Below are 16,766 nucleotides of genomic sequence, written 5' to 3'. Positions count from 1 at the left end.
ATTGCATATGAATGCGGGTCAAGGTTCAGCAGTCTAAGTAACAACGTGTGATTCTTAGACAATGGCAAATTATAAGGAAAGTAATTCAATATATTTACATTCCAATTATACCTAGGCCTGTATATGGTCGGGAATGTGCTTCTCTTCTTAGCATATTAATTGGTTCGTAAACGGCAGATATAACGGGCTGCTGAACTAAGGATGGCATCCTCATTACAACAAGCTTGTTGTACAGTAGGCCTATAGGCTAACAATTTGTCTCACAGGAGGGAACTACGGTCAATAGTTCATTGGAAACACTTACCTCCTCTCTAGGATCATCGTATTTATATCTGCCTAAGCATACATACGCGCATCCACCTCGGGAAATGTTTGCGTGTGTGCGTGTTATTGCCGTCAAAACACTCTGCTGTCATCATATTTCAAACCCCGGGGTGAGCAGACCTCTGAGTAAAATAGATAAATGACACTAGATGGTAGCAGTGTTCTCCAGGGCGTGTTAAAACCCACCTGTGCAATAACCCCACCCCCCTCATTCTCTTTCTGGATTTATGAATTCTGTATTGAGAAATATATAAACAGAGCAGAGTTGTCTGCAGTCATTTTTTACATATTGATGCCAAATAGGGGGCAGAATGTTTCTGCTTCTTGATGTTACCCTTGTTATTTCAATTTCCCTTTTGCATTCCATCTGTGTAACATATGTATCTGTACATCTTTCCTGCTAGCTTTCTGCTTTTCTAGCACAAAAAAAAAATAGAACACAGAAATCATTGTAGCACTACTCTTTCTAACCTTCATATTCCTTAATTTTACAAAGCCTTTTGATTCTGTCTTTTCCATTGTTTATTATATCAAAGTATATACAACAGTATTGTATGGTCTAATCATGCTGGCAGAGGGGACACAGCCAGAGCCTCTGTCTGGGGCCATGCATTTCTAGTGGTTTGAGGGTTTAGAAGTTGTTGGCCACCCTGCGGATGGACTTGATGTTGGGGTTCTGGGCCTGCCACTGCATGTGGCTGCAGTAGTCTCCTCTCTCCACCACGTACATGCGGCCGCGGTAGTTGGGCTCCTCGTACAGCACCCAGCTGGCGAACAGGAGGGAGAGACAGTAGTGTTAAACCATGTACTACTCTTTTAAACCGTGTGAAAAAAAATATAAATGGGTGTTCTTGTTTCTGTATCTCTTAATTCATCCTGATTCCACTACTGTTCTGTACTTTCAGCTGTGACGCCTGAATTCCCCATCTGGGATTAATAAAGTATGTTATGTCTCATCTTAAGAGTTACGAAACACTGAAATTAAACCTCGGTCACAGCCTCGTCTCTCTGGTGAATACAGGTTATTGCAATTTCTGTTTGGCTGAAAGAAATGCCATCTGGGAGGCCCATTGCCATACAGCCATAGGACCAAGGACAACTCAAACTAAAGCCTGGTCAAATGAATCAGTGAGTAGAAAAGAACCAGAACATTGTAAAGAACAGACCCCCTCCCAGAACGAATGGTCCTATATACAGTGTAGGTGTGTGGTGGACTATTGCTGTGAGGACACGTACGCTCCGTCTCCGTAGGCCTTCAGGGAGTTAACACAGTTCTTGACCATGCCTTGACCCTGCAGGAAGGGGCAGTCCTGGCAAAGCTCCACGAACTGGCCAGTGAAGTTGGGCTCCTCAAACAGCTCGATCCTATAGTGCTCTCCGTGCTGGGAAAAAAACAGGGGAGAACAAACAGTTCCATCAAGACACCATTCACATCCATTTCATTTCCCCACACCTGTATATCTGTCAAGCTGAACGCCTGACACATCAAGTCATTCGAGGTGTCAGTGAGCAAAATCAACAGACAGCCATCGGTCAGGTCTGTCTGGGGACGGGTCCCCCAAGGAGCCTCACCATGCGGATGGGCCTGCAGGAGCCCAGGTGGTCGTTGTGGGCATTCCAGCGCTGGAACTCGGGGTACTCTCCGCGCTCCAGGATGTACTGCTGGCCCTTGAAGTCGGGGTGGTCGAAGCACACGAAGGCGCCACTCTCCACGCGGATGGAGTTCACCCTGTTCATGAAGCCACGGTCCTGGAAGTTGTCACAGTCGCCAAAGACGTCCAGCTGTCTCCCGGTGAAACATTTCCCCTCGTAGAACACCACCTACAGCGGGAGAGGAGGAGAGGGTTTTGGTCAGGGCAATGGCAGGATTAGACTGTAAAACCAGTTCAGTTGTACCATGAGTCGGTTGATAGTCACTGACACTGGGTAGACTCCCGTTTTAGGTGCTAGTTTATGTTATTCACTTGTTAGTTACGCTCGCTCTACATTGAATGTACCCATCTGGTTATTTATATTTTTAAAGGATTCACTTGTTGCTTGCTTTTCTGATTTCTTTTTTTTAACTTGACTACATTTTTGTTGTTGTTTGTTATTTTTGTTTCATAAAAGAAAACCTCTGATTTGTTGGTCAGAGCAAAACCAAATTTGCATTTGTTTGTTTTGTTCTTTTTGTGCCTTTCTATTTCAAGGGTCTAAACTATGATGGCTACTACATTAATGTTGTGGTACTCACCTTTCCAGAGTACTGCGACATTTTGACCAGGTGTTATTCCAAACTTGACCCAGAGTTTACAAGTAGACTCATTTGGACCGCCTGATATATACAGGTCAATAGAGTGTGCGCAGATATCGCGAGTCCAATCGCACAAAAGGTTCAACAATGAAGGGTTTAGACATTGTGCCACATGGACAGTTTCCCTTAAATCTGCCTGTGCTGATAATGGGCTTTGGTCTGAGCACCACAATACAGCCACAGATCTTTTTGCTTTGATTTTGCTTTTGGGTTGTGGCAGGGTTGCTCAGTGTGGCTCGGATGGAGGTATGGGTCCAGATTGCTGTCAAATGTTTTATTTGTTTTTGACAGATTGGATTACATATTTGGATTCATTTGTTGTTCAGATAGAGACATAAATTTGCTTACTAGAGTTATAATGCCAATAGCCAATAGAAAATACTGTGATGAGAACTTGATGGAAAACTACAAATACAGTATATACCTGTATACTATTCGATACTATTTAAACTTTAAATATCAATGACATCCAAGAAAAAACGTTGTAAAAGGATCTGTATAGCCGTGGGTATCTATTGACTACCTATTTATCTCTGGACCCCAGCAGAGTCCAGGCATACGAGACCACCCTCTGCTCACACCCAGGAGTGTTGGAGACAGGGAAATAACTTTCATCCCTCAACCACAATTGTGACTCCATTGAATTCACAGAGATCCTGAACTGAAGCTATGCAGGGGATTGAGTTTATGGTGGCACGTTATTACGACAAACCCTCTATATCTAAATCCAATATGGAAACGACTTTGTAAAATCTGTGAACGGTCCCTTTAACGTCTTGGCAGGAGAAACACTATCAGCAGGAGTCTTGGCTAGAACTTCAAACAACAACCAGCCCCTTCACCCCAGCTCCCCCACCAAGTTTGCCCTGTTCCAAGAATGAAAGACTGGGCAGGTGGGGCAGGACGTGGGCCAGACAGGGGTTGGAGAGCATAAATCAATGACAAAACCTGCTCTCATGAATGACCCCCGCTTGTTCACCTCTGCTCCCTTTGGCCGAGATTGGCAGATTAACACTTTACAACAGCTGTACTGCCACACCCGAATTGAGACATTTCCGTTGAACGACACTTCCAGCATATGTCACACATGAGACATTACACATATTAGTCCAATAATGCAAACTAGAATTTACACAGACTTGCCCCCAATCTATGGGGGCAAGTCTATTCATGGCTCGGATTCAATGTTTCAATAGGTCAGTAGTGTAGGGCTGTGAGTGATGGTAATGACTGAGTTGGAGTCAGGTATGTAAAGCAGGGCCCACCTACAGCAAACATACCTTTCACCCTGACTTTCTGTTTATTAAGGCTTTTTGTGCCAGGGTGATTCATTTCAATCCTTTATACCTTTGAGTGACAAGTCTGTGCGTTAATATGCACAGCCAAGCTTTAAATTACATAGGTTTATGGACAAAAGGTGGCAGCCTGTTTGCATAATATATGATCATATTAACAGCGGGGACGTCACTGGCTCCAGACTAACTAAGTGTAAACACTGTAACCAGGAGCAATGCTTTTACAAGTGGTTTGGAGCCTTTTGCCGGAAATAGGTGGGTATAAAGAGAGGGTGGAAACTCTGCTGTGACATCATATTCTGCAACTCTACAGCAAACAGGTATGTATATATTTATGTGCAACGTTTTGTTGTTATTGATCATATGGATGTGGGTATTTGATTATTTCCTTTTGTTTGTATACAGAATTTGCAATGCAACCTTTGACACGTCTTTTTATGTTTTCACTTGATATATCACTTTGAAAGTTAAGAAAAAACCAAATTCATTATGTTCATATATTCATATTCATTGATATTTGTATAGACTTTTAGAGTGGCCTGTTTTCATGGCCTTTTGAGCGAATTGAGGGCATGAGGGTTTGCTTGAGATATGGATATTTTTTATGCAAAGGAGTAAAAGTAGACTGAATATAAGACAAGTATAAGACAAATATAAGACTTTGTCTTATATTCAGCTATATATGTATAGTCCATAGGATCTGAATAAAACACATTCAAGTGTTCCCCAGTTAGAGAGACAAGTGAAATAGCAGAGATGTTGTTAAGGGAGCACAAAAATCCCTGATTACTGCTTGTCTTTCAAATCTAGGTTGAACAGAACCATGAAGTTCCTGGTGTTGTCCCTGGCTCTTGCCCTGGTTTTAACAACCGGTAAGTCGGTCACTGATTCTCCACTGAGCAAACAGTAGAGTCTAAACACTGCTCTGCGCTGCTTGGCCTCTGGCCGGACCAGCTCAGTGCCTTGCACACTTTGAACTCAAAATAGCTAGTCTCTCGATCAGCAGCCTTAAATCAATGCTGCTAATATCTCATGAGATCAGGCGGGGCAAGTCACATGCCAAATTACTTTTCATAAATGCTTTGACCTTCGCTGGAACAGTACAGGGGAGTAAGGTCCATAACTAACAAGTAATGCTTAATTGAGGACATTGGGTAACTGATTTTATGGTTTGATGAGATGCCTACAGGCACCCAAACCATCAGTTGTAATGAAAGCGCTTACACTTACATACATTATGGCCCAGGTTGGTGCTTGGCCCTTAGTGCAGTAAGTATACTTACTGCATGAAGGGTGTCTTAGCTTGAGAAGCACCCACCTGGGCCATAATGTATTTAAGAACACACACACACAGTGAAGGAGAGAGAGATCCAGAGAGTTTGGTAAAATATCTATCACCAATTCTCTCTCTCTGTTTAGGTAGAGCTCTGAACTGCCACCGCTGTGTGTCTCGGCGAGCGGGGGAGCCATGTGACCTGGTCGTGGAGTCATGTAAGCCAGAGAAGGACGCCTGTGCGGCCGCCAGGTTCCTGAGGGCCCCGAGTGAGTCCCCTCTCCTGACACAATATGCTCCATTCACTTCATTCCACATGGAACAATGTCGCACTAAATAAAATATCCTTATTCCAACTCAGTCACATGTGAAGGTTAGGTTGGTCTGGGCCAAATCAAATGAGTAAAGCCCATTTTATATTTGGCTTACTCTTTGTCTGTCCGTAGCTCTGAAATTCATTGGTACAACCGTTTTTTTGTAGTCAGAAGCAATGCTAACGTTGCTTCTTCTTAGAATTAACATTACTCATTAAAACAACTCATAATGAAAATGTTTCAAGATTGTAACATACCAACGATTAAACCCATTTTACTTAATCTGGATCCATGTTTCTATATTTTCATTCAGATGGCCAGTACCAGAAATGCATGGCTATGAGCGACTGTGAGATGCTGAAGATGAACTCCTACATTAACATCAACTGTTGTGCCGATGACATGTGCAACACGTTCTAGAATGTGAATACTGTACGAAGCCAACCATGCATTCTGCATTGAATTGTCCCTCGCAGCGACCAGACCCAGTGTGTGTAGCTGTGCTCTGGGGTACAGCAGAGCCCCCCCCCTTTTACGTTTGTGTGAAGGTTCATTTACCCTTTAATAAATGCTAAAAAACAAAATAGCTGTTTGTCATAACAATCACTGTTTAACCCAACTGTGTTCAGAAGAACAAAAAAAAGGAAATAATTATTGAGGCAACATTACATAACCACTTTTTGCTTTAATGATTACAATCAAAAACATTTGTACAACATTTTCAACGTTAGAAAATGGATGCAGAAGTTGGATTTTTTTGGCTGACAGTAACGGCCATGGAGACAAACAATGGAGAAACAAGAAACAAATGGAGGGGACAGGCGCGACGGTATTGCGTTGAAATGAAGTAGAAAAAGGAGCTGTATTGTTGGAGGAAAAAACAGCTTTTTTTTCGTGTAGCAGAAAAAAATGTCTTGTCTATACTCTTCCTATATGTGTCCATTAATGTTATTTTCGTAGCTCTCATTGCTGTGGTTATAAACAGTTAGCCTGTTAGCAAATTAGCCTGAATAAGAGCTTCATATTGAGGCTAACAATGTATGAAAATCCCTCCACTGTTATTAAACATTCCTTCAAACATTTCTTTCTGGTACACACATGAAGTTCTGCGTTTGCATCAGTGCCAGAGAGTGGTGGATTGTGGGTAAGACATAATAATTGACTCATCCTTTAAAAAAATGTAATAAATAAATAAATAAACAATGTCGACATAGGGGGAGAAAAATACTGATAAATAACAGTGTAAATCCGAGCCATAAACAGGGAGTATCTTGATATTTAGGACCCTGGGCGGGGAGGAGTAGTGTACGGGTTGGATCAGCTGAGGTGAGGGGGAGGGGGAGTGGTGTATGGGTGGAGTCAGCTGAGGTGTAGGAGAACTGGCAGCTAGCCTTCAAGTAACGGGATATCCCAGTGCAGTGTCCTGTGTGTTGATTGGCCAGTGTCTACATCATGGAGCAGGATGTCTTTCCTGGCTGCGCGCCGCCGTCAATCTTCTCTGCCTCCAGGATCATCCTCCGGAACACCTCCACAGCGGTCTGAACACGCACACACACACACACACACACACACACACACACAGAGTCACACATACAAGCACAGACGCAAACACACGCACCCACCAGCGCACACACACACACAAACACACAGTAACTCACCATCATATACAGTATTTACTTGTATGTATGACCCCACACACATACACACAACACAATTACAGTATAAGTGAAAAACTAAAATGAAGGATCAGTGCCAAAACAGGCTAAGGTGGTGCCATAGCTGTTTCTTATCTTTGAATGGGTGCCAGGTTTGGGCACAGTTTTTTCCCCTGTGCCAAACGAATCTGTGCCCTTGGCATCAATTCAACAATTCAACAGAAGGCAGCAACCCAATAGGTGATAGGTGAACCTGGTTTTCCTTAGCAGAAGACTCCATGAAGGCAGCGTTCCAGGACTCAGCCAACGCTTTCCCCTCCTCGCAGCTGATGACTCTGGAACAGAGAGAGCCCCGTCAGCCCTCAGCCTTCACTTATACTCTTACTGCTGCGCTAACCTGATTTTGGCTCCAATACTAAATATATATCTAATTAAATAAATGTATATATATATTTTTGATTAGTATGATTTTGCTGCCATTGTGAGGCGTCTTTGACCATTTGGAAAAGCGCTATATAAATTTGATGTATTATTAATATTATATATATATAAGGTATAGTTTAATATACATCTATTGATATATATTACACGATACATTATATATATATATTTATATATATTTCGTTCTGGCTCCAATACAAAATAAACAAAAAAAGAAGGAAATATACATATATAATGTGTATAATATCAATCCATATATATATATATATATATATATATATATATATATATATATATATATGTAATATTTTTATAATTTATAAATGTTTACTAAAAGCCATGTATGGTTAGCTGATAACATTAGCTGACCTTTGTGGAACATCTCTTCGATATTAGCATGCGTATGCAAGACTTATAGCTTGGCTGGCTAGGTCAGGCATCCAATCTACGGTATGCCAAAGTGCAATTTAGTACCACTTTAACGTCTAATTGACAGTGTATGCACAACATACCGCTCCATATGTAGGTCGTTCTTGTTTCCAACCAACATAATTGGTACTCTGTATTGAGAGAGTGAATATATAAATGGCACACAGTCAGTAGATATACTGTATGTTGGCAATGTTTTATAGCCACCACAAATTGAGGAAAAACAAATGAGCTATACTTACTGCACTTTGCCAACCATATCCAACAATTTTTCATGGATGACTTGTACAACTTCAAAACTGGAACAGACCCAAGGACAACATATCAGCTAAATTCTGTACAGTCTGAGTAATGAATTATGGTGAACCGGCGTTCAGTGTTGCGTGAAAGAGTACCTCTTGTTCGATGTGACAGAGTAGACCAGGATGTAACCGTTGATGTCTATGGAGTACGTCTGTGGAAAAATTGAGTACTCATCCTGGAGAAAAACACAGAGCAAGGTTAAACAGATCACTTTAAACGACAGTAAAACAGGATACATATTTACTGCTTACTAGAGGACAATATAATAAAGGCTGTCACCGTGGTATGTATTAGGTAACATATTTATAAGGCACAAATATAGGCTAATATAAATGGTATGTCCTGTCATTGGCCTTATTACCAGCAGAAACATAACGTGGGCTGAAAGGCATATGAAGGCCTACCTGCCCTGCGGTGTCCACCAGCTGCAGATGGTAATCCTGGCCGTTTATCGTGATCATTTTAGTAAACGCTAAGCGAGAAAGACAGATCGCATTAGCTCACTCGAATGTTGAATGCATGGACGCATGACAGACCACGACATTAATATATATATATATATATATATATATATATATAAATGCAAATATATTCCATCCAAACATTTTGAAAATATGGATAAGACAAAAAATTCAGTAGAAAATTAAGAAAAAATGCTGTGAAAATAAAGTGGTATTTTGTTGCACTGGGTTAAGTCAGTTCGATGAGGAGCCGGGATGTCAATACACAACATCTCAGATACAGCTCCACTGCTGTATGCGGACACTCACACTTCACTTTGTGTGAAACATAAAGTTAGGTTATTTATAGAGATGGACACAAATCCCACACATGTACGCACGCAGACACACACACAGACACACGAAAACTTCTGGATGGCTGTTAAAAGCCTTTTTTATTCCACAATTTGATTTGATTTATGATGGAGATGTGAATAGGTTGAGTGTTAGTCGAGTGTGTACAAGACAGACAGAGGTGACGGCTGTATTGCATGATGCTACTTTTCCAATTGATATGAGTACGATTTTCAGTAGTCAACGATTCACAGGTGGAAAATGCCTCCGATAGCTGAAAAGGCACTATAGCTTTAATGCCCAAGGCTGTGCTAAAAACAGTTATACAAATATCGATCTTCTCGACTTCTATTCAAGGGGTTGTTATTAATAAAAATACCACAATATAATGGTACAATTCCCCGGTGTTGAATGCCTTGTGTTTTTGAGATGTCATACAGAAATACACTAATTATTGTCCCAGAAAAATGGTATGATTTGTCGGGAAGACAAATATCACACATAGGCATCACAAACTCATGTTACATTGGATCAGATTGCATCTGGTGTAATAATACGACGGGTCTGTAATTACACCTGACAGTATACATTTTACAGTATTATTGATTGATCTATCAATAACGCCCACTTACTGTTTTCTATCGTTGGGTCATAGGAGTCAACAAACTGGCCTTCAACAAACTGAATTGTCAAAGAGGACTTCCCTGTGAAAGAAAAAAAAAAGATGAATTTCGATTTTATTTCAAACGGACAGCCCCTTATGAAGAACAATCTACCACTGTAGATATATGCTGTCTCAGTCCATTACACAGTGATGGCCCTGATCCACTTCCCGCACGCATCACTCGTTTCGTTACCGTCATTCTGAGTGCCATCTTGCCACCATTAACACACTGATCACATGCTCATTTTTGGCTTAATGTATCTTTAAACAGTCAAACAGAACAGCTGATGATGATTTCCTTCAACATGATTCAAACGTAATCGATCAATGGAAGCTGCAGGATGCTATAGCATCCCCTCTGCACCCACCCACCCCCCTCTCCATCACAACCTAAGCTAAGGATATCCATAATAAAAGCCCGCCACAAGGCCCTCTGTGTGCCAGCGTGACTACAAGGCCACGTCTCACCTGGTGAGCGCGCTCTCATTTGTTCCATGGCATCGCGTGACAAAACCTCAGCACCAGCACCAGCGCCACACTGCCTATAATTTAACTCCATTATAGGAGGCGTAAAGCGCTTTAGTAACCGATGCACACAGACCTCTGGCTAGCAAACCGTAGTCTATCTGTGTTCCCGGATCAACCGTGCTGTTTAATCATGGTTTATCGTCGTGTGGCGGTATAATACTCACCTACGGATCTGTACCCCAGGATGGCGATTTTTCTTGATTTCGGCTGCGGCATATCTCGTTCTGGTTATCGCATCTAGTCCTCGGGGTTTTCCGCAACCTCCAACCGGAATGGCATCCACACAATCAAGAAGCACTGAGGAGATTCGACATGCAGCCCACACGATGGGAGTCGAAATACGTATTCTTGTCGGTGTTTCTGATAAATGTTTGTTTGGACAACGGCGGAATTTATTATTTTTTTCGGCCAGAAAAAGCATGGGGTAGCCCTATCTATAGATCTATTAAAACTGCGTCACTCCCCTTTGCAATGTAATGAATTAGTAATGACTGCTTTATTCTGATAGGTCATACGCGAGGAAAAGGCGGGTATTTTACCTAATGTAAAACCCTGATTGGATAAGCTGGCTGGCTGTCAAGCAAGAGTCGTCCTCGTTCTAAAATAATCATTGGCCGGGATAGACACGATGACGTTCTAGGTGGTCGGAGGTAATGTCATTCACATCTTCAGGTCAGCAGGGAACACTACTCCTACTCATCAGTAAAACGTCCCAAATAGTTGGCTGCTAATATAACTTGTATAGACCAAAAAATGGCTTCAAACATATTCACTGTACAAACTATAAACATAAATAGAGATATATGATTCTAGGAGCCATTCATTCGTATAGGTTGAACATAACCACCGTTATTTAAATGTAGGCCTAGTAATGTAATTTGCTTTGAAAAAAAAAAAAAGCTTAATAGAACAGACTATTCTGCGGTGCGTAACCCGCGTGTAGCCCTGACAGATTTCAAAACCACGAGACTAGACTCTTGCCTTACCTTTTAATGACCAGTAGGTGTCAGCATAGGGCCACTTATGCCGTTCTTGGAAATGTCTACAGGCCTATAATACAACATCATCTTTTTAAATGGGATAAGAATAATCCAATTCGGTTGACTTTATGAATAGAAGTAGCATATTCTATATGATAGTTTTAAGTGTTGTATCTTAACAATTGAATTAATTGAATAGTCTATTCAGTAATCATCTACAATTTAAACCTACATTTTCATGGGCATTTATAACCGATAGCATAGAAAATAGCATAGATAGATAGCATAGATAGCATAGAAAACCTAACCCATCCTTAAATATGTGCAGTGATATGGTACCGTGCTTCAGTCTTAAGATAGCTCCATAGCGGAACAACGAATATGATTCAAAGATTCAGCTGAGGAACTCACACTGCAATTAGTGGGTTAAGACTACAAGCAGACGTCAACATTCCTAGCAGACATGTTTGAGTAGATGAACAGAGTGGGGGGTGCTCACAACACTAGGAGTGAAGACTCCACTCAACACCAGAACCCAGGAATGATTACTTAGGATTTGTAAAGACACCTTTCAGCAGTAAAAAGTAAATTGAAATGTTTCATGTTGAAACTCCACAAAACTTTCATAATTAGTATTTTTCGATCTGTCTAAAATAACCCTGAGGGATACGGGTGTGTGTGCACTTTTCCATTCCCCTATGACCAGTAAAGTCATTCCCAGCCCTTTCTTGGCCCAATATTACTTAATCACAGAAATGTCTAACACTGTGACAGTAACGGCAAGCTGTTTTGCTTTCACAAACACTTCTCGGCACTGGCGACCATGGAAGCCATGGTGTCAGCAGTAAATGGCTTGTTTTGCATGACACATGGTGTCAGAAAACGTAGAGGGAAATGATTGACGGTTGCTTTCAATTATTCAACATAACAATACACAATTATGTAACTGACCACACTCACACACATCACTTAAATGTATGGCCCTTTGACACAAACACACACACACACAGAAAAAAAAACAAACACACACACAAATTCCACATGAACCCCTCTATGTCTTAACCCCATATGGTTATCATATGTCATGTGTCACAAGTCTTAAAAAAGCAGACAGATACAATGTGTACATTGAAACACATGTTCCTACACTGGAGATTATGGACCAAGTATAGATCACAACTGCAGTGGTCTAGTCATCGCCTGGTGTAGTGTAACAGTAGATAACTCCTGCCAGGTGCCTGACAAGATTGTTACACTTCAACAAAGGGCTGAGAGAAATAACACCTTCCCCCTCTGGAACACTGGCCTCTCACTGCCTCATCCCCATGGGATGGAAAAAGCACCCAAAATCCTTAATTTCAGATGTTTTCAGCTTATTGTGAGTAATGGATAGAAATGAAGTGTATGTGTGTTGCATGTGTGTGTTTGTATGTATGTGTATTTGTGGATGGATATGTGTGTGTGTGTGTGTGTGTGTGTGTGTGTGTGTGTGTGTGTGTGTGTGTGCGTGTGTGTGCATGAGTGAGTGTGTGCCCATGTGCATGTGTGTGCGCATGGATGTGTGTTTGCGTGCATGTTTGTACGTGTGCATTTCTCTGTCTCTAACTCTCCGGTGTTGTGGCCTTTAGCAGCATCAGCCCATGCAGCTGGGAGCCTGTGTCTCTCTCTACCCCTGGCTTATCTGGCACCAGCCCAGGTCTCTTTCAAACCTTTCCGTGTGGAAGCACCTCTGGTTTGGTTAGTATGCCACGCTGGATGCCGGTGGAACAGGACTCCTCAGCCGTATCCCAGCTGGAGCCACGCCACCTGCGGGCACCTGTCTGGGCCAACAGCTCATGGAACTCTCTCAGGGAAGTGAAAATGCAGATTTGACTCAGTGGAACTTGCTCTCGGGGCAGCTTTGATCTGTGGGTGCCGTGCCCTAGTCTGCCCTTTATTGTAACTGGGGAGGGAGGGGGGGGGAAGCACAGCGATCATTCAAATCGCTCCTCATCTCGCAACCAAATTAAATTCAGCCTTTTTTGATGTTTGGGGTTTTGGGTTTGTCATGTGGGCTTTGGCCTGCCTCCAGATTCCCACAGATCTGGGAGCTCCCACTCCTTCCTGCTGTCCCTATAGCAAAACCGATGCAGAGCCACATGAAAGATTTATGGGTAATGGGCAAAGGTAGGCTGGAGAGTGGCCTACTTTAAGGTAAGTGGTGGTCGAAGCACAGGTAACATTATTAATTCCATCAAGGTAAAGAAGATCCTGTTAAAACATATTAATTCACTTTCAGGGGAAAATAGATTAACATAAATTATTGCATTTGTTTTTTATTACATTGTTTTTGTTATTTCCTCTGTTAATAATAAAATGTCATTATTATTAATTGGATAAGAATAACAATTGTCTTGTTTTGCCTTCTATGTCACATTGTTCCAGCATAATATAAATAACGGAAATAAAAACGAACAAATGTCTCAAACCCAGACAGCTTTCCCTTTAGTTGCTGAATAGTAAAAACTGTGTTATTTTCCACTGACAGTTAAGCAATGTGGCAATCTTCGAATTCAGCCACCATCCATCTCCTACCTCATCCAAGCTCTCTTGTCGATCATAGGCAACCCAGGGACTACCAAACAGTCAGTACCCGGTAAGGTCAGGGTCAACATTCTCCACCAATCAGGGAGTATCCGCCAGGATATCTGTCTTGCTTTTGACAGCTTGGTGTCAAAAGAAGGAAAAATCCCAACCAGACCCCCAGGTCCTAAGCAGGTCCAGACCTGCCTGGCAGACAGCCTCTCACATGTCCCATAGCACAGTGCACAGCCTGCAGCGTGTTTATGTCTGTGTTTAACCGCGTGTTCTCCATGGCAGCTTTAAGCCCCGTTATAACCTCAGACGGTGTTTATCCTCACTCACACCGCCGTCACACTTGTCATCCGACTTCACCGCTAATTACATACCATTAAATTAATGTTAAGCAACGGGGCTACAATAGCCCTCAAAGCGTGCAGGTGGAACCCAGATAAGATCTTCGGCGGTACTTCATCACCCGGCTTGTTGTTGTCACGGCTACAATTGGCTTGTTCTCCCCGAGTGCTGCCTCAGCAAAGCCGAGCCAGAACGGATCCGGTCACTCTGGAGGTTCCCGGCCCCCACACTCCCCCGCTTGATTCCAACCATGGTTGGACGAGGTGTCTCTTATGCGGCACAGTTAACCTGGATACCGGCTCTCCACTGAGCACCTTTATCATCGTCTATTCATCATATTGTCCCAGTTTATCTCCAGGCGAACAAAGGGGGCTAACGACACCGCAGACCGACGTCAAGGTAACTGCCGCATACGTGGCCAACGGGGGTAGACAGTAGTGGTGAGAGGGTTTTTTTTTTTTACTTACAGATGGGTAGAAGCGCGGGGAAGGAGGACTACACTTTCCAATGTTCAGAGAAGTTACAAAGCACCACCGCTACTTCTGCTACTGCGGCTGGCTGCTATTTTCACGCCCACCACTGACAGATCTCCGTGTGGGCTCTGGATACGCTCGATCTTCTCGCAGTGGTGCGATTTCCACGGTGACAATTTTGCACAATCAGCCGATGGCGAAACGGTGTTCGGCAAACTCACAAAATAAATAAACACCGGGAACATTGGAACTGAAAATGTTCTTGGCCCTGGTGTTCTTGCCTTGAGAGAATAACTCCCTCCTTCGACGTGGCTCATTTGCATCGCTCAGAAGATCTTTGCATTTTCTGAAATGTCCAAAAGGCAAATAATAAATGAAATCCAGACTAGAAATGTGTTTTACCCTCTTATACATTTTCTATTTTTAAATATAGGCTACATTGGCATACGCGCACTCGCAGTATATGCCCAGCAAACCTTTCCTCGACCTGCATCGAAACGAACAGGTAGGCCTACAGTAGACAGCGAGTCACAACGTGACTTCATTTCGACATGAAAACATAATGGAGTGGTGATGGAATGGTGATTTCAAGGAAAACTTATTTTAGAGTGGTATAACCGAATAACCACTCACAACAAATATTTCTGCATTCAACAAGTCTAATATACGCCGGGTCACAACGTGACTTTATTTCGACCATTTGCCGACATGAAAACATATAGGCCCAGGCTAGGGAAATGGTGATTTCGAGGAAAGCTTGTTTGACAGTGGTGTAACTGAATAAACATTGTTTATATCGTTGTTTAAATTAACAATGATGTAACATGAATGTGAACGGTAATGTTTACACATGCATTGTGTTATTAAAAAAATGTTATTATTCCAAACGCAATATGCTATCATGTATATCGCCAATATAGGTGATAAAATATTTGATTCCAGCATTTACTCGAATTCCAGTTAGGAACTATTTTTCCTTGCACACCAACACGTAATCCCTCCAACGCATGTGTACCAGGTGATGTCAGTACGCCGGCAAATTACATCATGTTCGGCAGGCATGTGAGTTGCAGGGTTCCGAAAAGACACTCACAATTTAAAATGCTACTGTTTTTGTAACAACATGATCCATTTATCATTTGCATGCTAAACTGTTGAATTTGAGGCTACATGGGTATTCTCATGGATAGCTGGTTTCCGTATTTGTAACGTTACATACGAACTGGGGGGCGGGAAGCTAGCATGCTAACGTTAGTTTAGCCCCGAAACGGGATGCTGCTACTTCCCAGCTTTGGGGTAGCAGCGTCCCGTTTCGGGGCTAATGTTGGCAAAGCACTTTGCCCGTGCATTAGTCCTGTGAACTGTTGGTTCATTTTAGGACTCATTCTCCTCTATTTTTCATTATTCATAGCGAGAGGGGTGATAGCTTCTGATTGACTTCTAAATTGACTTGATGTAGCCACCAGTTAGCCCTTTAGGCTGGGGCGCTAGATGGTGAGACTGTCTTCGTCCACTGAGCCAAACACAGTGTATTTTGGCCAGTCAAACTTCTCTCTCCCCCATCCTTGTAGCCTACTGGTGTTTTCATGCACAAGATTATAGTTGGCAGGACATCTTTGTTTCGTGGGATGACAGACTAAACGTGCTCCAACATCAGAGGTGCTCTGTTAAGATGACATAACTAAACAAAATATTATAGTATCTATCTAGCTCAATATTGCTATCCTTTTGATTGGGACACAATTGCCACAATCACACCAACGCGTGTGCCCTCTCTCCTCCTCCTGCTCCTCTTCCTCCTCCTCACCTACGAGATTACCCTGCTGATACCAGGCTCGAACTGGAATGGCTGAACGGCAGACATTTCGCTAGCTAATCGAGGTAATGGCAGAACTTTTGATAACGGTATAGTTTACACACAGTAGGTTTGTAGCGGCATTTGGACCAATCTACGTCACGGCCCAGAATGCAATGGGTACAAAACAACAATGGCGACTTACTGGTAAAACGTTAATCTTTTAATATCTCGCTAAAACAAAAACATTGGTGTGTTTTACTGTCACGTTTGTGTTGAAAATGGTAGC

At 42.4% G+C, this 16,766-nt stretch overlaps 3 protein-coding genes across 4 annotated transcripts; 1 reads left to right on the top strand and 2 right to left on the bottom strand.

Annotated features, from left to right (window-relative positions):
- Positions 1 to 955: 955 nt before the first annotated feature.
- Positions 956 to 14,773, bottom strand: LOC311360359 (gamma-crystallin N-A-like; the record flags this gene model as incomplete). Of its 2 annotated transcripts, none has more annotated exons than XM_084480425.1 (4): positions 956 to 1,091; positions 1,561 to 1,706; positions 1,897 to 2,145; positions 14,677 to 14,773. In XM_084480425.1, the coding sequence occupies 3 exons, from the start codon at positions 2,059 to 2,061 to the stop codon at positions 956 to 958; spliced, it is 447 nt and encodes a 148-aa protein (XP_084336551.1). The 2 variants fall into 2 exon arrangements, with proteins under 2 accessions (XP_084336551.1, XP_084336550.1); XM_084480424.1 differs by lacking the exon at positions 14,677 to 14,773 and adding an exon at positions 2,558 to 2,578.
- ly97.3 (lymphocyte antigen 97, tandem duplicate 3) lies at positions 3,968 to 6,582 on the top strand. Its single transcript, XM_084480400.1, has 4 exons — positions 3,968 to 4,232; positions 4,723 to 4,784; positions 5,332 to 5,454; positions 5,813 to 6,582. Exons 2-4 carry the CDS (start codon positions 4,736 to 4,738, stop codon positions 5,917 to 5,919), a joined length of 279 nt encoding a protein of 92 aa, XP_084336526.1. The 5' UTR covers positions 3,968 to 4,232; positions 4,723 to 4,735; the 3' UTR covers positions 5,920 to 6,582.
- On the bottom strand, positions 6,731 to 10,746 carry LOC311360331 (GTP-binding protein Rheb). Its single transcript, XM_084480399.1, has 8 exons — positions 10,478 to 10,746; positions 9,754 to 9,825; positions 8,732 to 8,799; positions 8,420 to 8,502; positions 8,267 to 8,323; positions 8,108 to 8,155; positions 7,408 to 7,489; positions 6,731 to 7,037 (listed from the first exon to the last, which is right to left on the bottom strand). Exons 1-8 carry the CDS (start codon positions 10,527 to 10,529, stop codon positions 6,945 to 6,947), a joined length of 555 nt encoding a protein of 184 aa, XP_084336525.1. The 5' UTR covers positions 10,530 to 10,746; the 3' UTR covers positions 6,731 to 6,944.
- Positions 14,774 to 16,766: the final 1,993 nt, after the last annotated feature.

Source organism: Micromesistius poutassou (assembly GCF_964030765.1).
Source record: "Micromesistius poutassou genome assembly, chromosome: 16".
NCBI lineage: Eukaryota > Metazoa > Chordata > Actinopteri > Gadiformes > Gadidae > Micromesistius > Micromesistius poutassou.
This window is presented reverse-complemented; position numbering and strand designations above follow the sequence as displayed.